General features: G+C 46.4%; 1 protein-coding gene across 2 annotated transcripts in view; it reads right to left on the bottom strand.

The window, feature by feature from the left end:
- Window positions 1-21,135, bottom strand: part of DHX15 (DEAH-box helicase 15) — a 346,647-nt gene that overhangs the window by 295,198 nt on the left and 30,314 nt on the right. For both annotated transcript variants that reach the window (XM_069631877.1, XM_069631876.1), the window contains exon 2: window positions 5,529-5,865. In XM_069631877.1, the coding sequence (XP_069487978.1) occupies window positions 5,529-5,865 (337 nt within the window). The remainder of the gene's footprint in view (window positions 1-5,528; window positions 5,866-21,135) is intronic.

Here is a 21,135-nt window from a genome sequence, read left to right as displayed (position 1 = left end):
ATGATCCATATAGAGATTTGCAGACTTAAGAGTCAGGATCCCTTTCTCCAACAGTGGCAACAGAGACAAAGAATTCCGTCTTTCGAAGTGGTTTTGTCTTATTCAGGCAATACATCACTGCTCTCCGCATAGCTAATGTATGGGGGCCTTCAGCCAAATTACTAGGATTCTGAAAGAAAATGTACTGGATTACATGGAACTCGGAGATGCATTTAGGTGCAAAGCGTGGATGTGTCCTTATGAATAGTAACAAATGGCTCTTGAACTGAGCGTTCCTGCAGTTCACTAACTCTAATGGAATTCATAGCCACCAGAAAAGCAGTTGTATAGGTGATAATCTTAAGACTAGCTTTGTGCTCAACAGGAGGGCCCATAAGTTTATCAAGGACAACTTTCAAGTCCCATCTGAGTTAGATTAGAAATAGGTGGGTTAAGTATTTTCACCCCTACCAGGAAAGCTTTGAATACCAGGACTTTCCACCAGGTAATTTTGCTCAGAGAGGTGGTGTAAGCAGGGAGGGCAGCAAAGTGGACCTTCAGTGAGTTAAAAACTAGTCCAAAGTCTAAGAGGCGAGTTAGATGAAGGATGTGTGTCGGTGAACAGACAATTGGTTTGACGTTAGAGTACCACACCAAATGTGAAAATGTCTCCATTTACAATAAAACATCAAGGTCTGGTATTTGGTTCCAGTGTCTCCAAGAAGGGCCATACATCTTTGAGGCAGTTGGAGATGCCCAAACTAGGACCAAGCAAATTTGATCCAGGGACCTTTCCCCTTGGACATTTTTAGGGATACCTGGAGGGGCAGTCGGAGCATTGTCCGTGGGCATTGTGCGTTCGGCAGTATTGCAAAGAGGTCGATGTTTAGATGGCTCCATTCAGCAAAGACGTTGTGAAAAATGTGTGCGCAACCCCCACTCGTGTTCTACAAGTAGCTGAAAGTCTCTGCCGAGCACATCTGCAAGAAGATGGTGTTCCCCTGGAACGTGCGTTTAAGGGCCCACTTCCAAATGCTTTGACAGTTTGGACAGCCCTGGAGAGCGAGTACCTCCCTGCTGGTTTATGTAAAACATGGTCATGGTGCTGTCTGGTAGGACTAGAACGGTCTTCCCTTGCAGTTGTTGAAAAGCTTTCAAAGATTTGAACACTGCTAGTAGCTTTTTAACAAGATTGTGATCATGTGCCATGCGCCGTCTGGTGGAGGCGAGTGCCCCACCCTGACAAGGATGTGTCTGGATGAAGTGGTCTCTACAACAGCCTTTCTGCAGAGACCACTTGGCCATCAGTCCTAGGGCTGATTATGTGCCTTGCGAGGGGTTTCCTTTAATTCCAATCAGATTTTTCCTTGAATGTGTGTGCCTTTTGGAGGGATTTGAGAGTATATTGCAATCGTTTTTTTGGGCTAGTTGCAGATTTTTAGAGGGATTTATTTGGGGCTACCCTTTGACTTGCAACCAGTTTTCTGTGCTGGTCTGCCTGTGGAGTGGCCTGGCTTAACACTGTAGTCCTTTGTTTCTGGCTTTTTTACTTTCCACACACAGCCCCTTAGCAATTGGCAGAGGCAGTCAGAGGTCCCTTTGTGCACTAGCCCCCGTCCCAGGTGGCACCCCGACACGCTTTCTGTTCTCGTAACCGCACGAAAGCCCGGATTGGCCAGTGCAAACTCTTTTGAGAACGATCCCCAGGGGAGCCACTGCCCATTCAGCCCCTTCGGCTAAGGGCCCCAACACAAAGGGCAGCTCCTGAAGCAGCAGCACCAGTCAGTGTTTGCTCATGTTCGCCTGAGAAGCATGCCGCCATCAACCAGCAGCAACTGACAAGTTAAGGGTGGTTTGGGTGGGGAATACAGCAACCGCTGTATTTCGGGAAGCCCTACCACACATCTCAGCTTCATAACATAACTTACCAATGGTTGCTAACTAGCAAGTAATAGTCCCATCTCTGCTGCACTCCAAATGTTAAGCACCATTTCATTGACTCTTAGGTCCTCACCATGGGCACCCTTCTCATATCTAGGTGTTTCTCCATTTACTGTTGTGCTCCCATTTCAGGCGTTTCTCCGTATCCCAAATCTAGGTATTTCTAAATTTACTGTTGTACCCCCATTTTTGGCATCTATCGCTCTATCCAGGTGTCGCAAATCGGGGGTTTTCTGCATTTACTGTGATTCTACATTTACTCTTGTGCCCCCCAATTGGACAGGTCTCCCTCCATCCAGGGATCTCAAATCTAGGTTTTCTACATTTACTACTTTAGGCGTCCCTCCCTCTCTCTCCAGATATCCCAAATGTAGGCGTTACTGCATTTACTGTTGTGCCCCCATTTTAGACGATTCTACCTCCACAGATGCCGGCAGCGGCACATGATAAATGTGCCCCCCCCCCTTCACACTCAGATGGCCGTACATCATTCTATCCCTCCAGGCCCACTGTTCAGACTCTCAATCTAGAGAGACCGGCCAATCGTGTTGGACCTAGGAACAGACATCAAAGACTAACTCTATACAAGTTTAAGGACACAGTCCACAGGCATGGCCATCCATCCATGCAGGCACGCACTTTAGAATGCAGTTATGGCGATGCAATACAGGTTTTGCAGCTTGCATAGCCGTGTACACGGAAACCCCCACCGTACCATCAACACCTCTGCCATTAGTATACAGCAACAACCTGTGATAAAATGTCAGTCTAGCTGGGCACAAATAGAGTGTCCGGAACTAGCACTCTTTCCTAAACTACCAACAGCAGTCACCTACATGCAGCCTAGCCAGCCCACCTAAGCCCTAATCTGGAATTGGCTCGAGAGCCACTCTTGCATAGGACACATGTGCAGATTGGCATGTGGAACGAGGAAAATGCAGGATGCTATCATTTTTAATAGCCGCATGGCTCTCCATACGGTTTTCTGACGACTGTCTACATACCAAGGGATCTGGAACATGTTATGGGCACTCGGTGGGAAGACAAGTCAGTCTTCAGTCTGAATTAAGGCTCCCAGAAATTGTTTCACATGGCTGAAGTCAAGACTGGATTTCTTTTCTTGGATAGAGAACCCCAGTTGAAAGAGTAGGTCTACAGTATGTAGTGCCTCTAGACATGCCTGATGTTTCTCCGGTTATGAGCCAGTAGTGTAGATAAGGGTACAATGGAACTGACTGTCTGCACAAGTGAGTAACTGTCACTGCCAGAACCTTGGTAAAAACCCTCGGGGCTGAGGCGATGCCGAAGGGGAGTACTTTGGATTGATAGCGACCGTTCACCATCTTGAATCGTCCGTACGTTCAGTGCACTGGCAACATTGAAATATCAAAGTATGCATCTTTCATATCCAGGGTGGCCATGTAATCCCTGTGCTTCAGCAGTAGAATTAGCTCCTGCAGAGTTGTCATCCTGAACTTATGAGGCGCAACATACTTGTTTGCAGGGCGGAGGTCTAATAAAGGGTGCATTGTTAACTTCCCTGTACCCAAAAAGGATCTATGAATAGATATCCATGTTCACCTGATGATCTGGGACGAGTTCTATTGCTCCCTTTTGCAGCAGGGCCTCTACTTTTGCCTGAAGGATGAAGAGATGGTTGAAGACATTCTTCTGTTCTTTGGCGGGTGGTAGCGAAGTGTTTGAAGAAAGTAGGCACAACCCTTGCCCATTGTTTTGAGCACTAACTAGCGATCCCCTCCCATGCGTGGGTGACACATGTTATCCAACCTCCTACTTGTGATGCATGGGAGGGGACTCGGACCATTTGGCAGGGGTGCTTCTGGAGGCTGCATTCCTACCTCTTCCTTTGCCATGCGAATCCCCCACTGTTGAGGGGCTTCATATGGACTGGATGCTCCTTGGTTAGAATACAAGGGTGAAGCCCCTGTTTTATAAGAACCCTGTACAGGTCTAAAGAAGGATCGTCCACCCGTTTTACATACTCGCACTCCTGGAAAGACTATTGTAGTTGTAGGTCCTATTTTGTCGATTTATTCCAATAAATACTTTTATGGTTCATTTGCTCTTTGTATCCTTTATAATCTATTCTTTCCTTGTATCCCTCGTTTATTATGCACCAAAATTTAGCTGTGCTTCAAACGGTCAGCAGTCTAGCCTTTTTCTCTCTGCTGCCCTGTTACCACCATGTTCAGCAACCTCCCTCGCTTTCCTGTGACAGAGCCTGCCCGCCTCTCCGACCCCTTTAGTATGCTGGGTAATACAGCTGGATACCGAGGGTTTGGAATTGAGGGCAGTTGGGAGCTATTTAGCTCCTGCCTGTAACCTAGAAGAGCTTTGTTAGCTTGACAGCAACAGGGGCTTTGGCTCCCCAGGTCAATGGATGCCGAACACACACACACACACACACACACACACACACACAACTATGCGAATTTAACGGTGCATTTGGGACAATCGCAAAATAAACATTAGGACATCTCTATACACCGTTTAAAGCATAAGGTGTCATAAATAATGGGCAAAAATAACATTTGTATCTTATGTGAATGTTACATTTGCCCAATATTATGTACTAGCTCTGCGTTCCCTAGTGGTAGCTCCTGGTCACTGGCTAATGCTGGATTATACAGGAGCTCCTTTTAGCTCCTGTTTATCGAATTTCAATCATTGATATTAATAGCATTAAACCACAATCTTGGGGGCAGTTACCGCCTCATGTAATGCCCTGGGGCCTCTGTTAAGGCCAGAGCGAAGGCATTACCTGATGCAGTAATGCCACACCAGCTAAGGGTGTATTGCTTAGATACTAAAGCAGATAACCTTGTTCTGTTTAGGTTTATGCATCTTTATATTTCATATAGGCTTACATTTGTAAAATAACATTCACAGGGCTTCAGCTGCTTGTTTTTAACAAAACTTCAGCTGCAAGGGCACAAACACAGCTTATAAATCAAGTGGCTGGTTAGTACATTTTTCTCATCCGTAACAATTATGATCTACATGTAAGACATAAAATCTCAGGCGACAGCTTTAAAAAAAAACAGGGGCATGCCAGTCACAGAATAAAGTATAGCATGGTCAGGGGCAGTCAATGGAACGGTAAATAAACAAGATCCACAGGCTGCGTCCTTCCTCGCATGCGATCTCTCACCTATCTTTACTTCCTATGACAATACTTTTGGCTTGTAGGCAGCACTTTCAGTGGCACAGAATAACCAAAACAAAGACATTAGGAGCAGGTGAGACTAGTAGAAAGACGCTAGTGCTGCGGGGTTCCGTGGGGAACTACTGCTGGATTCCACCTATGATCACACCCTCCTGATGCCCGCACCTATACCAACGGTGTGAATATTCCTTATGTGCATCAGCTGCAACATTTTATACACCTGAAAAAACATTGGCATAAAGCTTCCCTGCAAGCTTTCTCTGTACCTACCCACTTGCTGCTTGGGTTGTGGCAAAAAAGGAAAATAAAAAACAGGTTCTGCTTTTTGAAAGAGGCACCACACCATACAAAGTTTGTACCCAAACGTAAACTAAAATTGTTACTTAAAACGGTTTCAAGAGTGCAGTTTGATTACACTCACCTGTGTTGTTTTGCCAGACCCAGTTTCCCCAACCAGCACAAACGACTGGTGCTTGATAAGAATGTCTGTGAACCGTTCTTTGTACTCCCAAACAGGGAGCTGTAAGCGCTTCTTAAGAATCTCATAGTATCGCGGTGTATGTGGAAGATTTGTAAAAGGATTCACACCTTGTGAAAGTGAAGGTTTTAAGGGTGGTAAACCCCCACCAATAATCAAAGCAGCATTTGAAGTGCGCAAGTCTTTTTCCTTGTCCCGATCTCGCTCACGTTCCCTGTCCCGATCCCGGTCACGATCCTTTGAACGATCATCACGATCCCTGTCTCGATCTCGGTCCTTCCTGAAAACATTAAAAAGAAAAAAGTTAAACGCAATACAGTTTACGGTGAAAACAGTACAGCCAACTTCAAGAGGATAGACGTGAGACTTCAACTGCAAGCATCATGCAGCACCCAGTCCAGCCAAGAAGGGCCCTGAACTGATTTAGAAATTCAGTTCTTAGGCTCTCCAAAAAATATAGTTTGGTGCCCAAATAAAACAAGTGCTTACCATCCCAAGTCAGGACAAATTACCAAGGATGACTCTGCAGTAATAATTAACATTTGAATTAAACTCTTGGAAGCATAACAAAATCAGCTGCAAGATGCACAGCATTGACAGCGTTTGCAATGCCTTGTTCGTGCCCAAGCCCTAAGTTTATAAACATGAAATGATAAGTTGAAGAACAGCAATAATCGTTAAAATACGGCTATGCGCATCAATGGATATAACTGAAAACTAAGATTGCTAAAACGCAGTGAATAATTTCCCGTTAAAAACACAAGGATAAATTAAGAAAGATCCCGCCCTCATGTTAAGAATAGCCAGTTCGCAAATTCGTCTATGCGTGGACATACAAAGTAAATAGACAGTTTACATAAATGCTATAAAAACAAGGGTGAGCATTCTGCTTCTCCTTTTTCTCGTTCAGCAGCTACTGGCTAAATGTAACCTAGGGCATGCGACTCTTCTATCCAACGTCTCTACATTAACATCTACAATGGTCGGTCTTCTAGCTATTTCTTGCTGCTCCAACTGTAGGCAAGTACTGCCAATTCGAATTTACAAAATTGTGTGCGATGATGGTCCAATCTGTATTCCTAGTCATGGAGTTATAGCATGGTTGTTGAGCTGAATGCTGCAGAAAACCTGAGGGTTCATCAGGAACAGTGACTATTTACCCTCCCACGCCATATGAATGACAAGCATGTCAGATCCGCATAAAGTGCAGGCAGTGCGGCACAAAACAGATGCCTACCTGCTTTCATTCGTCACCCTCACTGCGGCATCACAGTCACTGCAGCAAAGTGTGAAGCACTATGACCTTAATCCATGGGTCCAGGAGCCTTAAGACTATAGGGGTGAAGGAGGGTTCGAAATTGAGGGGAGTTGGGTAGGAGCTATTTAGCTCCCGATTGTGGCCTAGTAAAACCCGGTTAGCTTGACACCAACAGCTAGCAGGGGCTACTTTTGGCTCCCCAGTCCAACGGATGACGAACAAACAAACCTATATGAATTTAACCATGCATTTGTGACAATCTATAAATAAGCATTAGGATTCATCTACACAACATTTAAAGCATAAGGGTGCCATAAATAATGGACAAAGTGATATGTCTGCATTTTATGTGGAAGTTCGATTTGTGGAACGATATGTACTGGGTCCTGGCTCCTCAGTGGCAGCTCCTTGTCACTGGTTAATGCAAGACAGCCTGTAGCTGCTTTTAGCTCCTGCTTATCAAATCTTAATTTCGACCCCTGTGATGTCTGCAGAGGTCCCTCATGATCCAGGCAGCCATCTCAAACTCCATGCCAAAGCATGAAGAATAAGGTTGTGCCCGGATTGCTATAGATTTCCCTGTAGGGTCCATCTTAGATCGTGCTCAATTTACACCTGCAATTAGAACGGTGACAACGCGAATACAAGGTAGGTGCAGTTGAACATCAAGATTACATTGGGACCACTGTTCTTGGCTAATGAAAGACAGAAACATGGTATCAAGAGGACAACTATCAGGAGGAAGTCGCTGAACTTGCTGCCATCTTAAAAACAGCAGTGAAGACACCCTAGGACCAGAAGGTGTGGAATGCTATCTGTACCAATTATGTCCTCCAATCAAGAGGGGATGACCCCAAACTCCATTTGTCAAACATATTGAGCAACAGATAAAGGTCAGAGGGCATTCCAGCGTGCAAGAATACCCAAAGGTTAATAATTCCTTGACACCCAAACTTGGTTTATGTCAGATGGCATGTCGGTTCCTAGTACCATGATTGAAGGAGGCCTTCCTAAAAAGGTAGAGAAACAATAGTGAGAACCTCCAACCAGAATGACGAAGTGAATACAGATGCCAAGGCTGTGCCCTGAAAAGTCCCTTGAACTGCTGGAGCTAGAGACTGGCACACTAAAAGGTTGCCAAAAGACTGAAATTATTCAGTTACCAGATATATTAGTCCAAGGTAGCGGTATATGATATATTGTATTTGTATTGCGCTCGTACACAAGTGATTCAGAGGGCGACTAGGCAAGGGAGGGGAACAGGGGAGAACACAACAACAATCTTACTAGGCCCAGTGACATTGAGAACGAGCAAGTGCATGGTAAAGGGAAAGGGATAAAGGGAAAAAGTGCATGGAAGGGGGAGCGTGAAAAGTGCGGAGCAGAGGAGAGCAGAATAAAAAATAAATAGAACATTGAGGCAATAAACAGTGGTAGTGCAGCCAGCAAGTGGCAAGTGCTGAGTTTAAGGCAGCAGACTGGGTAGTCTGATAAGTGCAGAAAAAGAAGGAAAAATAAAAATGGAGGGTGGCTGTATGGGTACAGATACAGTCCCCAGTGCAAGGGGTGGCCGGAAGGCAGTGCAGGAGGGTGGCAGGGTGAGCAGGTACATGGGCGCAGGGGACAGAGGGTGGCCAGCGGTGCAACTAAAGCCACTGCCTTGCAAGCCCCTTAAACAAGGTGTTCTGGGGGCAAGTCTAAAAAAATGCCTAAGCTAGACTCAGGGTAATGGGGTGGGGGAGGGTAGGGAGGCGGCGAGCTTCAGAGCAGGACCTAAAGATGGCATACTTTGGCAAATGACGCGAGCCCCTCTGAGAAGGAGGTATTAATGGTGTCTAGCCATGTTAATGAGAAGTACTGTATGTGTCTGAGCCTCTTGCAAAGGTTCACAGGCATTGCAACGACGTGCGGGGCAAACAGGTTTTTCACCTTGTACTCAACCCAATCAAGGGGTGGGGGTGGGGGGGGGGACATGACAATCAAATCTGAGACATGTGCCTTAAAAAGAAATACTTTGACACGGGGGGCGCCATGTTATCCTTTACTGCTTCATAGATAATCGAATTGCTACTGGTTAACATGTATGGTCCCAATATTGACTCTCCTGAATTCTTTGATGAAGTAGCATTGATACTTCCTGGTTGCATACATTGGGGTCCCCATCTTGCGGGGAGGGGACATGAACCTAATCCGTGACCAGACTATGGACAGGGCTGACGCAGCCCCCAGACCATTCACCCGGGCAACTCCAGGCCCACATGGAACACTTGCAATTGAGGGATACATGGCGGTTAAGAGCTACAACACATGTTCTATTCCTCATCTATACGTGATGACCTGTCACGCAATATGTGCCCGACGTCTAGCTCACTGATCGGCAGAATAGGGGACACGGCAATACTACTTTGCACCCTTTCCAACCACTCTTCAGTGGTTTTGACCCTAAAAACAGACAGGCCCCATGTGTCAGGTAGCACCCAGTGTTTCAAATCTGAAGCTCTCAAAGATTTAGTATTCAAGGTAGAAATCCGCTCAGAGACATTTCACCTGTAATGATGCGGGTACAACCTCTGGGATACGCTGGCAAGCCTTCAAGGTCTACATCCGTGGAATGTCGATCTCTAGGGAAGCAGGGGTACTAAATACCATTAGGAGTGACCTCCAGCACTCCGAAATCAAGCTCAAATGAGACTATAAATCAGAGTCCTTGCTTGAAGAGGAGAGAATTTACTCATACCAAAAACTGCACGGATCCGAGTCCATGGACCTGGAGGCCCCAATAACCGTGAAAGAGATCAGGCGAGCAGTGGCACGAATCCCACTGGGTAACGCCCCGGGTGAAGATGGGTTCAACAAATCGTTCCCCGAGGTCCTCCTGCCATTCACGAGAGAGTTCTTCAATGACATACGATAGACTGAAGTCCTTCTCACATGCTCTCATTACGGCAATACCAAAGGATGGTAAGGATCCCAGAACATGCAGGGCGTACCAGCCCATTTCCCTCCTTAATAGGGACGACAAAATATGCACCCGGGTGCTCACGGCCAGGCTCGAGGAATACATGCCCCGACAGATCCACCCAGTCCAGGTGGGCTTCACTAAAGGCGGACAGGATGTGGACATGAGGAAATCCCTACACCCATTACACAAAGCAACAAGGGTAGCAGGGGACCCCGCCTTTCTCAGTGGATGCAGAGAAAGCATTTGATAGGGTAGACTGGTACTTTCTAAAGCGGTTTTGGTTAAATGCGGCATGGGGAAGAGGCTCCAGCGTGGGATCACGGCAGTGTACTCATCAACTAGAGCATGTGTTGCGGTTATGGGTGCTCCTGTTGGTTCGCTCTGGGGAGAGGTACTAGGCAGGGCAGCCCCCTCTTGCGTTCTCGCTGGAGCCTCTGGCACAGAGGATCGGAGGAACTGAGAGTTGAGGGGCTCCCTATGGGAGTACAGGAGTACAAAATAGCTTTATATGCAGACCTGTTATTACATGTCACAAACCCATTAAAGTCGGTCCCAATGGTGGTCCAACTGATCGAGCAATACGGCAGTTTATCAGGGTTCAAGATCAACAGCTTCAAGTCAGTCCTCCTCCTGCTGAAGAACAAAGATCTAAACGCAGGTAGATTTGTACCCCTCAGAATGCATGTCACCCTAGGACCACTTAGGAACTTGGGGATAAGTGTTACTAGGAACGCAAGATTTGACGTTAATCTCACCCCACTGATGGCCAAACTATAAGAGGACCTGGAAAAGTGAAGTAAGCTCACAGTCTCCTGGCTGGGCCGTCTTAACGCCCTCAAAATTGTCCTCCTTCCAAGGATACTCTACTAGCTCCAAATGCTTCCCATTCAGATCCCAGACTCGTTTTTTAGGGAGACTAAGGCATCATTTTGAAATTCCTGGGGCAGGGAACGATGGAGTATCCCAGCGGTAACCCTTACCTTCCCCAAAGAAAAAGGAGGGGTGTGCCTACCGCATATGAAACGTTAAGGCCGCACAACTTATCTAGATACCTCACTTCAGAGCGCAGCAAGACCTCCAATGGGTTACCGTAGACAATGGACACATGCACCCAGCTACAGTAGGGGAATGGCTGTAGGTCCCGAAGAAGAGGATACCACATAGAATCCAGGAACGGTCTGGCATGTTTGGAAACAATGCGCAGAAATGGAGGGTGCGACAACCTGGCCCTCATCTGGGTACCGTTAATCAGACGCCATACAAAACCATTAAAGATTCCAGTCCTGTTTGCGGCGGGCTTGGACAGGGTTTGACAGCTGCAGGGGGGGGGGTTGGCGGAGGGGCCAGGGCGGGTAATTTATTACTATTCAAGAACTTGGCAGAGCATTGGCAAACTCCCTGTCCTCCGATTCCTTCAACTCAAGGGGGCACAGACTGGGGAGGAATGGAGGGAACAGATTCTGAGGGAAATCCTAGACAGCAGAAATGAGGGGGGAGGGTCCGATCTCGGCCATGTATAGGGCTCTAGCACAGTCTGGCAAATGGTCCACGCACAAACTTCGGGAAAGATGGTGGAAGGACTGGACCGACCTCTGTGGGACAAACTTTGCAGGAGTATCTCTCGAACCTCGATATCCTGCCAATACAAACTCCATGCCATCAAAGTCCTGCAGAGGTGTTCGTAAAACCCTGTTAAGACTCTCCAAGATGTACCAGAATGTCAGCCCCCTATGTTGGCGTGAACGTGGTTTATGGGCGGACTACTGGCACATGTGGCGATATGAAAAATAGCTCATGCGGCCTGTAGCCAGTGAAACAAACATGAGGATGACAGCTGTTAAATGTTCAAACATATGGGTCGTCAAACATACAGCACACGTTTTAGACAAGGCTAGTGTGCGCACTTGCTGGACGAATATGTCTTGGCCTAACCCAAGTCCAGGAAGTAGTGCTTTCCTGTTCTGGCAGATGAGTAAACAGCAGAGAGCTGCCCGTTTCAGTAGGTACGAGCATTGACATCACACCATTGAGTGTTGTATCTGACAAGGATTCAAGGACAGGAAACAGGCAGGCACGAATAGAAGCATAGGGCACATCCGAAAGGAATCTGCACCCTTGATGTAAGATGATTAAGCTTTTGAAGTACTTCACCAGTCGGTAGTATATGAAACCTGAACCTCAAGAATAAATATCGATAATGTTCAGAGGGAAATGTATTCAAGCACTTTGGGACGGTATTGATGGCTCATCTTTCATGTACAAATGGAATGGCCAAGGCATGTTTTTCTCTTATTTGCTGTGTATCCAGTCTTGTTCTTTTCTTGATAAAGTTTGGGTGGTGCAAGTAGGTGTCCACTGTAGATCCTATATTGTCGAGCAAACATGCACATTTTGTTTTCCACTTTGTCAGAAGTGCTCAGTTTTCCTGCATTGACAATCTGATAATGTCGAATGGTCCATCACACATTTCCTGTAAAATGATTGGGGTTTCCAAAGATTGTAGGCCCAACTCATACCCAATATCTGAAATGGTGAGTCCCTTGGGAAGTCCTAAAATAAGAGTCCACCAGAAGGGTTTTGGCTCTGTACGTTTGTATTGCTTCTAATTTGTTTGTAAAATAGTATTACTGGCATAAGCGTACATTTTCCATATCGTTGTAGGATTGCTTAACTCTGGGTCGCCAGTCGCTTAGTTTTTTAGTCTTGGGACTAAATACCATTTACAATCGTTTATGGAGAGATTCACTAGAATTCCTAGAAATACGACTGACACTACATGTAGGAGCTTTTCACCACCCATTTTCCAAATTAATCTCCTTTTGGCTCCAGGTTTCCTTTTATTCAGGGCAGAAAGTTCCAATATGCAAGTCTTTTTGATGTTCACATTTAAGTCATTGTCGATAGATGACATGAAATTGTTCAATCTCTGCTGGAGGTTTGATCAATGTCGACCAAAACGTCTGCATAGGTGAGCTACGCAAGATGTTGATTTTGGATTTTTGGCGGGAAGGTTTGGATTTTAGTCTGATATTCTTGGAAGTCCGAAAAGTATAGAATGAACAGTGATGCGGCCAGAGGGCATGCTTGTTTTAAACCCTGGTACGTTTGGATTTGTTGAGAAATGTCTCCTGGTCTATTAAGTCTTACTTCAATAGAAGTTCCCGGATATAGGGTCATTATGGCATCCAAGGTGGGACAACCCCAGTTGTGTAGTTTGCCATAGTTTCTCTGTTCACATGGTCAAATGCTTGTTAGAGATCAATGAAGGAAACATAGGGAGATTTAGTTTGCAATGCCCTTATTTTTAGAAGAGTCAGTAAAAACAGGTTTAGAGACATTCCCACACCTTTTACAAATACAGTTTGTCTTGGATCCATATGCCCACTTGTCGCAGCCCACTTGTTCAAGTCAGAGCAGTAATGAGCCACATATTTTACCCATGATATCCAATTGGTCGATGGGCTGATAAATCCTCTCGATCGCTTTTTTTTTAATATATTGGTATGATTATGGCTCGTTTCCAAGAATTTGATTGGATTTTGTGATTTGGTTAAATAGGACCAAAATGAAGCCTTTTGCTTCTTTCAGCATGGTGTTAGTTAGGCCTTCTGGGCCTGCGGCCCTTGAGTGGAGTTTACCAATGCGTATTTTGATATCTTCTCTGACAAACTCAATATCCCAATCTTTTCTTATTTGCAATGGTTTTTTATTGTTCCTGGTTTAAGTGCAAATACGTTTGTGAAGTGTTATCCATGCAGATGATACTTTTATAAGTCTGTAGGGCAATTGATGGACCCTTTCACAGTTAATGAGATCCCATAAGTTTCTTGGATTCCGCCTTTAGCATTTTTTCAGTCTCCTTTTGGTATCGGATGGCTTTTGTGGCGATTAGCCAGTTTTTTTATTGTTTGCGTTTCTTCAAAAGAGTTGATCTCTGGCTGGTTGCACATTTTTATCTTTTTTAGGTCTGTATGCAAGACCTTTTTTGCTTGCACTACTAAATTATAAGTTAGTCATCGTAATGACTGACATACTCTTAGTCCTCAATCCCCTTTCCTCCATACTGCATGGGCGTCCCTTCCAAGGGATGGGAGACAGAACCTTTTTCACCAGAAAAAAACCCTTTAAATTTAGAGGAGTGTGGCCCAGGGAGCATGCGCTGCCCTGACTCCGCCCTCCGGCCCCACACCTCGGTCACCAATGACGCGTCAATAGATTGAACAATGCCTAATGAACGAGTAAAATTAAGGGGCGGGGGGGATGTATGGAGGAAAGGGGACTTGGAGTAGGTTAGTCACTACGGTGAGTAACTTATAATTACTCTTACGTCCCGTCCCCTTTCCTCCATACTGCATGGGCGATTACAAGTGAACATAGCTCCAGGGTGGAGAGGAGATCCTCCTTCAGCAAATAGGTTCCTGAGAACCACCTGTCCGAAAGACGCATCAGCTCCAAACAGTAATGCTTACAGAAAGCTGAGGGAATGGCCCAAGTGGCCACCCTGCTTATCCCTGCTTATGACATGCCAAGGGCCATGGCCCTGGAATGCGATGGCTGTTGCCTTGGCCCCGACTGTGTGGGCGTGCATGTTGGCCGGAAGCAGCTTGTGCTGGCCCTCGTACGCTTCCTTGAGGGCCGAGACCATCCAGTGGGCTATGGAGGCCGGATAGCCTGGTCTTGCGCCTCCGAAAGTGACAAACAGGGCGACCGATTTGCCAAAGCCCTTGGTCTGGTCCAAGTAGAATTTCAGGGCACGCCCGACATCCAGGCAGTGCAGCACTCTGTGCTTTGTCCTTAGGATCGGCAAAGAACGTAAGCAGGACTATTCCCTCATTCCAGTGGAAAGCAGACAGCACCTTGGGCAGAAATGATGGGTGTGTCCGCAGGACTACTTTGTCCCTGTGAAAGTTAGTATATGGTTCTGAGGAGACCAGCGCCTGATGTCGCCGACTACGAGGTGAGGCAGACTAGTAAGGCAGTCTTGATGGGGACCAGCTGATGTCTGTGGACCCCATTGGCTCAAACGGTTTGTGCGCCAGGGCGGGCGCCCAAGACAATGTTGAGGTCACACACGGGGTGCGGCCTCTTGACGGGCGGGTAGAGCCTTGCAAGCCCTGTCAAATGTTGGACGATAGGATTGGTGGAGAAGGTCCCCTCAGAGTTCCTGTAAGCTCCGATGGCTCGAGGTATGTACGGCAGGTGTCCACCTGCACACCAGAGTGGGTGAGGTGCACCGAAAAGGAGAGCACGTCGTCCAAGATGCATGCCAGGGAGTCGATTTCCTTTGAGTCTGCCCAGTGGCAGAATCTGGTCCATTTATTTTTATACTGGGCCCTGGTAGCCTTGCTCCTTGCGCCCTGTATGATTTCCAGACTAGCCTGGGAGAGGCTGAGGTGCAGCAGCGTTACCTGCACAGGTACCAAGCTGTGAGGGCTAGTTTCTGTGGTGCGGGGTGTATGACCCTGCCGCCTGGCTGCACCAGAAGATGTGCTGGGCCCGTCGGGAGGTGAATCGGAGGCATTTCCGAGAGACTGAGCAGCTCCGAAAACCATGGCCTGGCCGGCCACCAGGGAGCTATTAGAATGACGTTGAGTTGGCAAGACTCATTGATCTTGCAAATCACTGAATTAGCGGTATGGGCAGAAAGGCTCAAGCCGTTCCGCTGAAGCCGAAATGCGTCGCCCAGGGAGCCGGGGCCCTGTCACTTCCAGGAGGCGAACTGAGGGCACTTCTTGTTGTGCCAGGTGGCAAAAAGATCCAACTGGGGATGACCTCACCTGTTGAAGATCTCCTGAATGAGGTGGTTTAGCTGCCACTTGTTATTGTCCGCTCCCAACCTGCTGAGCCTGTCCGCCTCCAGGTTGGATTCCCCCGGGAGGTGGACGGCCTTTGAGGTAGATGTTTTCCAGGGCCCACTCACACATGCCGATTGCCAGTCTGCAAAGAGGAGAGGCTCTGGTGCCTCCCTACTTGTTGAAGTAGTACATGCTGGTCGAGTTGTCTGTCTGGATGAGGGCAACCTTGCCTCCGAGAAGTGGTAGGAATGCTCTGAACACTAGCCAGATGGCTTTCAGCTCTAACCAATTGATGTAATATTCCTGCTCCTGTCGGGTCCAGGCGCAGTGGACCGAGAGATCGTCCAGGATGGCTCCCCAGCCCTCGAGCGAGGAGTGTGGTGATGGTGGCCTGCGGGGTAGGCAGCCGAAAGGGCTTGCTCGTCAGTAGGTTGCAGTCCCTGGACCACCAGCTTAGGTCCGGGTGGAGGGATGGAGGAACGTTGATCATCTCGGATTGAGAGCCCCGCTCCTGGTTCCATGAGGCCGCGAAGTGCAGCTGAATCCTCAATCTCGTGTGTAGGACGACTAATAGGACTGCCGCCAAGAGGCCCTGTCCTGATCTCTGTGCCGAGGAAGTGGGCAGTGGCCCTCTTGATGGCTGAGATCTTGTCTTCCGACAGAAATACCTTCTCGTAGCACGTGTCCCAGATGAGGCCCAAGAATGTCAGGTGTGCTGCAGCTGCGACTTCAAGATTGAGCGAGAAGCCCAGATCGTGCAGTATGTTCATAAGGGCACGGGAAGGGTGGTGAACTGCTTCCGGATATGTAGTCCTGTCAAGCCATTCATCGACATATGCATAGATGTGGAGGCCGTGCGCTCTGAGGAGGGCAGCCACTGTATTCATGAGCCTGATAAAGACCCTGGGGGCCGAATGGAGGCCAAAAGGAAGGACATTGTATTGAAAATGGTAGCCCATGATCCTGAACCGTTGGAAAGAACGATGGGGCTGCCAAATCAGGACGTCTAGGTACACGTCCTTCAGATCCAGGGAGCACATCCAGTCTCCCTTGCACAATGTCTCCGCTATAAAAGCTGGCGTAACCACCTTGAATTTCTGAAGGGTTGAGGGTGGTATGGTCCAGCACAACTCAGGCCCGCCGGGTTCTTCTTCTGAATGGTGAAAATCCTGGAGTAAAAGCCCCCATCCGAGGTGACTTCATGAGTCAGAGGAACCCCTGGAAGAACCCCTCTTCACTGGTCTGAAAGTGGCTTAGGGGGCACTGACGGCGTAGCCGGAGGCTGCTGGATCCGCTGCATACCCCGACCGTATGGACACAGTGGGAAGCTGCCCTGCGCATAAGAAGGTGTCCACCCTGCAACAGGCTCTTCCCAACTTCAGAGCTCTCTGCCTACATGGCTAAATGTCTTCCGAGGGCATTTATCTGGATTTAAGTATAGATTAAATATGACCATTTGTTTTTTTTTTTGCTGTTTACCGTTGGTATGTTGTTCAATGACCACCGTGTGTGTGAAGAAGTTGGGATTTATAGTCTCTCTCACAGACAGCCCCACACCTCTCTTCACAAGTGTAAGTAGCCCTGAATAGGGTCCGTCAGATACCCTTCTGCGATTTGCGGTAACAGTCGTATCCTTCAGAGGGGGTGGGTGGGTCATCCTGAGCCATGATTCTTGTAGACATAGGATATCGTATTTTTCTAGTCCTAGTTTATTAAAGAAATGTGTGAATCCATGGGCGTTACATGATCCACCATTCTTTAGGATTTTCATGGCTCTATTGTTGATCAATGTTACATAAGGCCTTTGATAACCACACCCAGTCTTGGTCATTTGCTGTAGGGCACGTTAACTCTACTGGTCTTCCTGCTGTAAGCACACCGCTTTATCATTGCTCAATCGCATTTTCAAAGACGGCAGCTTTGTGGTGCTTGTTTGCAATTTATTACTCTGATGGTAATTTTCATGGTTATTATTTTGATTTGTATTCCGTGATTAACTTGTATCACGTATTGCCTTTGGTGGCTCTTGCTGTACTACATAGTCTGTATTTTCTAACCCTAGCGGTAAGAAGCTGCTCGCCAGTTCTAGAAGTGCATCTTTAATTAATGGTGACTTAATGTAGAATCACCCAGTCCATTCTATGCTTTTTTTTTTTTTTTTTTTTTTTTAATTGTACCACTCTGATGTCTTCTGAAATTATGCATCTCAATTTTGGCCAATTGAATTTAATGAGGTGTCTTTGATTTAATATTAAATTGTATTTGGTGCGTAAAATTCTCTCAACCACCAATAGCTTGTCGTCCATGTTTATCACCTTAGGTGTAGGTCTGAAGGTTGGATTTTGTGGATTTATTTTTGATTCTCTCAAAATGTGATTTGGCTTCTGCAACCGCCTGTTTTTGTTCAAGCGTTAGAAAGTCACTGTTGCTCTTCATCGGTTATTTTCCTTGTCTCGTCTGATTTTGTTGGGGAAGTAGGCGCATTATTTACAATTGTGCTTAGGAGCATTTCATTACATGATTTGTTTACTTGCCCAACGTTATCTACCAAGACCCCATAGTAATAAGACGTCTTCGAACAAATCTCTAGTTTCATCAGCCTCAATAGTTCCCATGGATAGTATACTTGAGTCTTTCTTGGATGTACTCCCATCTGTGGAGGTAGATCCTTTTTGAACTTTGATATCTGTGGGGACGGAGCCTTTAGTTTTTGTATTATTCATTACAGAATTTGGACTAGTTAGAATCTGCATTGTGCAATTCTCTCTGGCATGATTTCAACGCGGAGTTCGTTTATTTCGCAAGAAGGCTCTTCCATCCATTAGGTTTAGGTTTCTGCATTTCTTATTTTGTTGGATGTGAAATGATTTGCCAATTCTGTATTTTTTTCCACATATGGAGAATTATTGGCCACACAGATATGTGTCCTAGATTCACTGGGTTCCATTATGAAAATTCTTATCGCCCTTGCCAGGCTCGCTGTCGAGTCCACTCTACTGGAGTCTTCCGTCAATAGGTCTTGAATTCTCTTCTATGTTTGACTGTTTCGAGTATGTGGATTGGAGGCATCTCCTGGTGGTCCCTAACTCAATGGAACTTGATGGGAGTTTGTGTTTCCACTGCCTGGATTTTTGTTTACTCTTGCCTTTTTCTCTCCGCCTAATCTTTTGCTGTTAAACATTGTGTCGCTCGGGATTTGAGCGTCTCGTGTTGGATCAATCTGGTTGTATGTGCCCTCATCCATTTGCAGTTTTCCAACAAGGTGGTCATCAATATATTTTGCCATATTTGTGATGTTTCGTCTTCTGTGTCCAATATATTATGTACTTTATCAATGACATTTTCTAACAAAAGTAATTCGCTGTGTCATGGCAAGTATTCTTGCTTAATTGTTTACTGTGACGTTTAGTGAGATTGGAAGCATTTACCCACCTTCAAAACAATATTATGGCAGTACTCGCCCTGATAAATTTAAGTTCAGATTTGGTCGGTCACACAACAAGACCGAATCATGTTTGTAATCACCAAGTACTCTGACCTCTCCTCGGAGATGCATTTGAGACGGCTTGTTCACTTAAACAAGGCACATGTTCTTTGCTGGGACTTGATTGAAGATCATATTTGCCTCCGAAATTAAAAGGGCTTGTACCGTCATATTACGCCCCCACTCTCCTGGTTGCCTTCCCTTGAGCCTATTTCCGATGGACTACAGGAGGGGTCCTTCATTAGATCTTGTACTCGATTAGCCTCGGCATTGACTAGGCTCATTTTGTCATGCACGTTTGTCAAGTTTATTGTACTGGTTTCTGTGCTCTTTAAGCTTTGATTTTTCTTGTGCAAGGCTAGATGGGATTTAATCGCTTCGATATCTCGAGCCCTTCTCGGTGCTAGTGCAGTTCTAGATGTTCAAGGGTCCTGGGGTGGCTCATTTCCGAGTTAGTAGCAACTAGACCATGGGCACTAGCGTCTAGGTAATGGGGTTTTATCAGATGTGAACAGATGTTCTAGAGATGTACTCTTGCACTCCATCGTGGGCACGATGGTTTGGTGCTTTAGGAGTTTATGACTCAACAGTCACAAATTGGATGTTTCCTGGCCAAAGTTTATTTTGCGTTTGCCTTTTTGTCCTCAATATCTATATTAATCGGCTTTTGTGCTACTATGGCAGACTTGATGGTCTGTCCTGTGCATCAGTCAGAGAGTGTTGACAGGCGAATCTACTGCGGTCAATGGAACCTCTTGCGAGGTAAGAGCCGTTTAACGGTTGGCTATATTACTCAAAATGCTTATTATGCTGTTTGAGCCAGTGACTGTTGGACTGTGCATTAGGTAAGGGGGGAGTTCACCATGGGCTTGATTGGGAGGGGGCAGAAGATTGTCCAACTGCGATGGTGCCAACAGGGGTGTTCTAATTTGCTTGGTTTTGGGAGGTAGAGGGTAAACTCACCTCAACGTCGAGCTGCAGGGTGTTATTCGTGATCACTTCCATATCCATGCGGCAAGATTTTGGCGTGTCAGCGGACCTCCCGATGGCATTGGGGTGTGTTCCTAACAAGGCACCAATCCCGCCGAGACCAAGTACTCTGCGACGCACGGAACTGCTATTTTTACAGTTTTTCTGGCTAAAGCCCTGCAGAGTAAATCTGCCACCACCAGCATCACTCAACGCGCTCCGCTCTCAGCAAGTGTTTTGAAGGTTGTAGGCTCTTCCTCCCTTCAGACAGCAGTTGTATTGTATTTTATTTGTATAGCGCGCCAAGCCCTTAGGCATCTGGGCACATTTCTTACATTGGTATAGCATAAGTAATTACATAGCCATACAGTAGGTAATTTACAGAGGATAACAATTAAACAGAATATATACAGGTACAAATGCGATACATTAGACAGGTATACGTGAGTTCAGTGTATAAGGTTTAGCGAGGAGGATCAGTCAATTTGAGCCAGGTTATTACCCATTTCTGAATCCGGCGAGGGTAGGTTCAGTTCTTAGGGTTGCTGGTAGAGAGTTCTACATTTTGGCTGCAAGGACCAGGAAACTAATGCCGTCTGCCTTTTCGAGCTTGAACATGGGTATGATTAGGCAGTTGGAATATGGAAATCTAGTTGGTATGTCTGAGGAGTTTAATGTGAATTTATCACAGGAGCTAGGTCGTGTCAGCATTTGAATGTGAGAGAGGGGGGTTTAAGTCTGATTCTTTAGGGGACAGACAGCCAGTGTACATTGTGCTTTAGGTCTGAGATGTGGCGAGATCTGGGGTAGTTAGTTGCTGATCTGAGTGCATTATTTTGCAATATGGAGCTTTTTTTATAGGTTATGCTGGTTAGTGCCGAGGTAGAGAGCATTGCAATAGTCTATCTTGGCTAAGACTAGAGCGCTGGCTAGTGTAATGAAGTTACCAGTAGTCAGAAAAGGTCTGCAGGTATTGATAAGTGTGCACGTGTATGCAGATGTGAGGCAGTTGCATTGATTTGTCTGGTCAGAGATGGAGTAGTCTATGTAGATTAATGATAACATCGATATTGAAGGCATTG

The sequence above is a fragment of the Ambystoma mexicanum genome, chromosome 6q (assembly GCF_040938575.1).
Source record: "Ambystoma mexicanum isolate Mex_15411 chromosome 6q, UKY_AmexF1_1, whole genome shotgun sequence".
Taxonomy (NCBI): Eukaryota; Metazoa; Chordata; class Amphibia; order Caudata; family Ambystomatidae; genus Ambystoma; species Ambystoma mexicanum.
The sequence above is the reverse complement of the archived record's forward strand: the minus strand, read 5'-3'. Positions and strand labels throughout refer to the sequence as shown.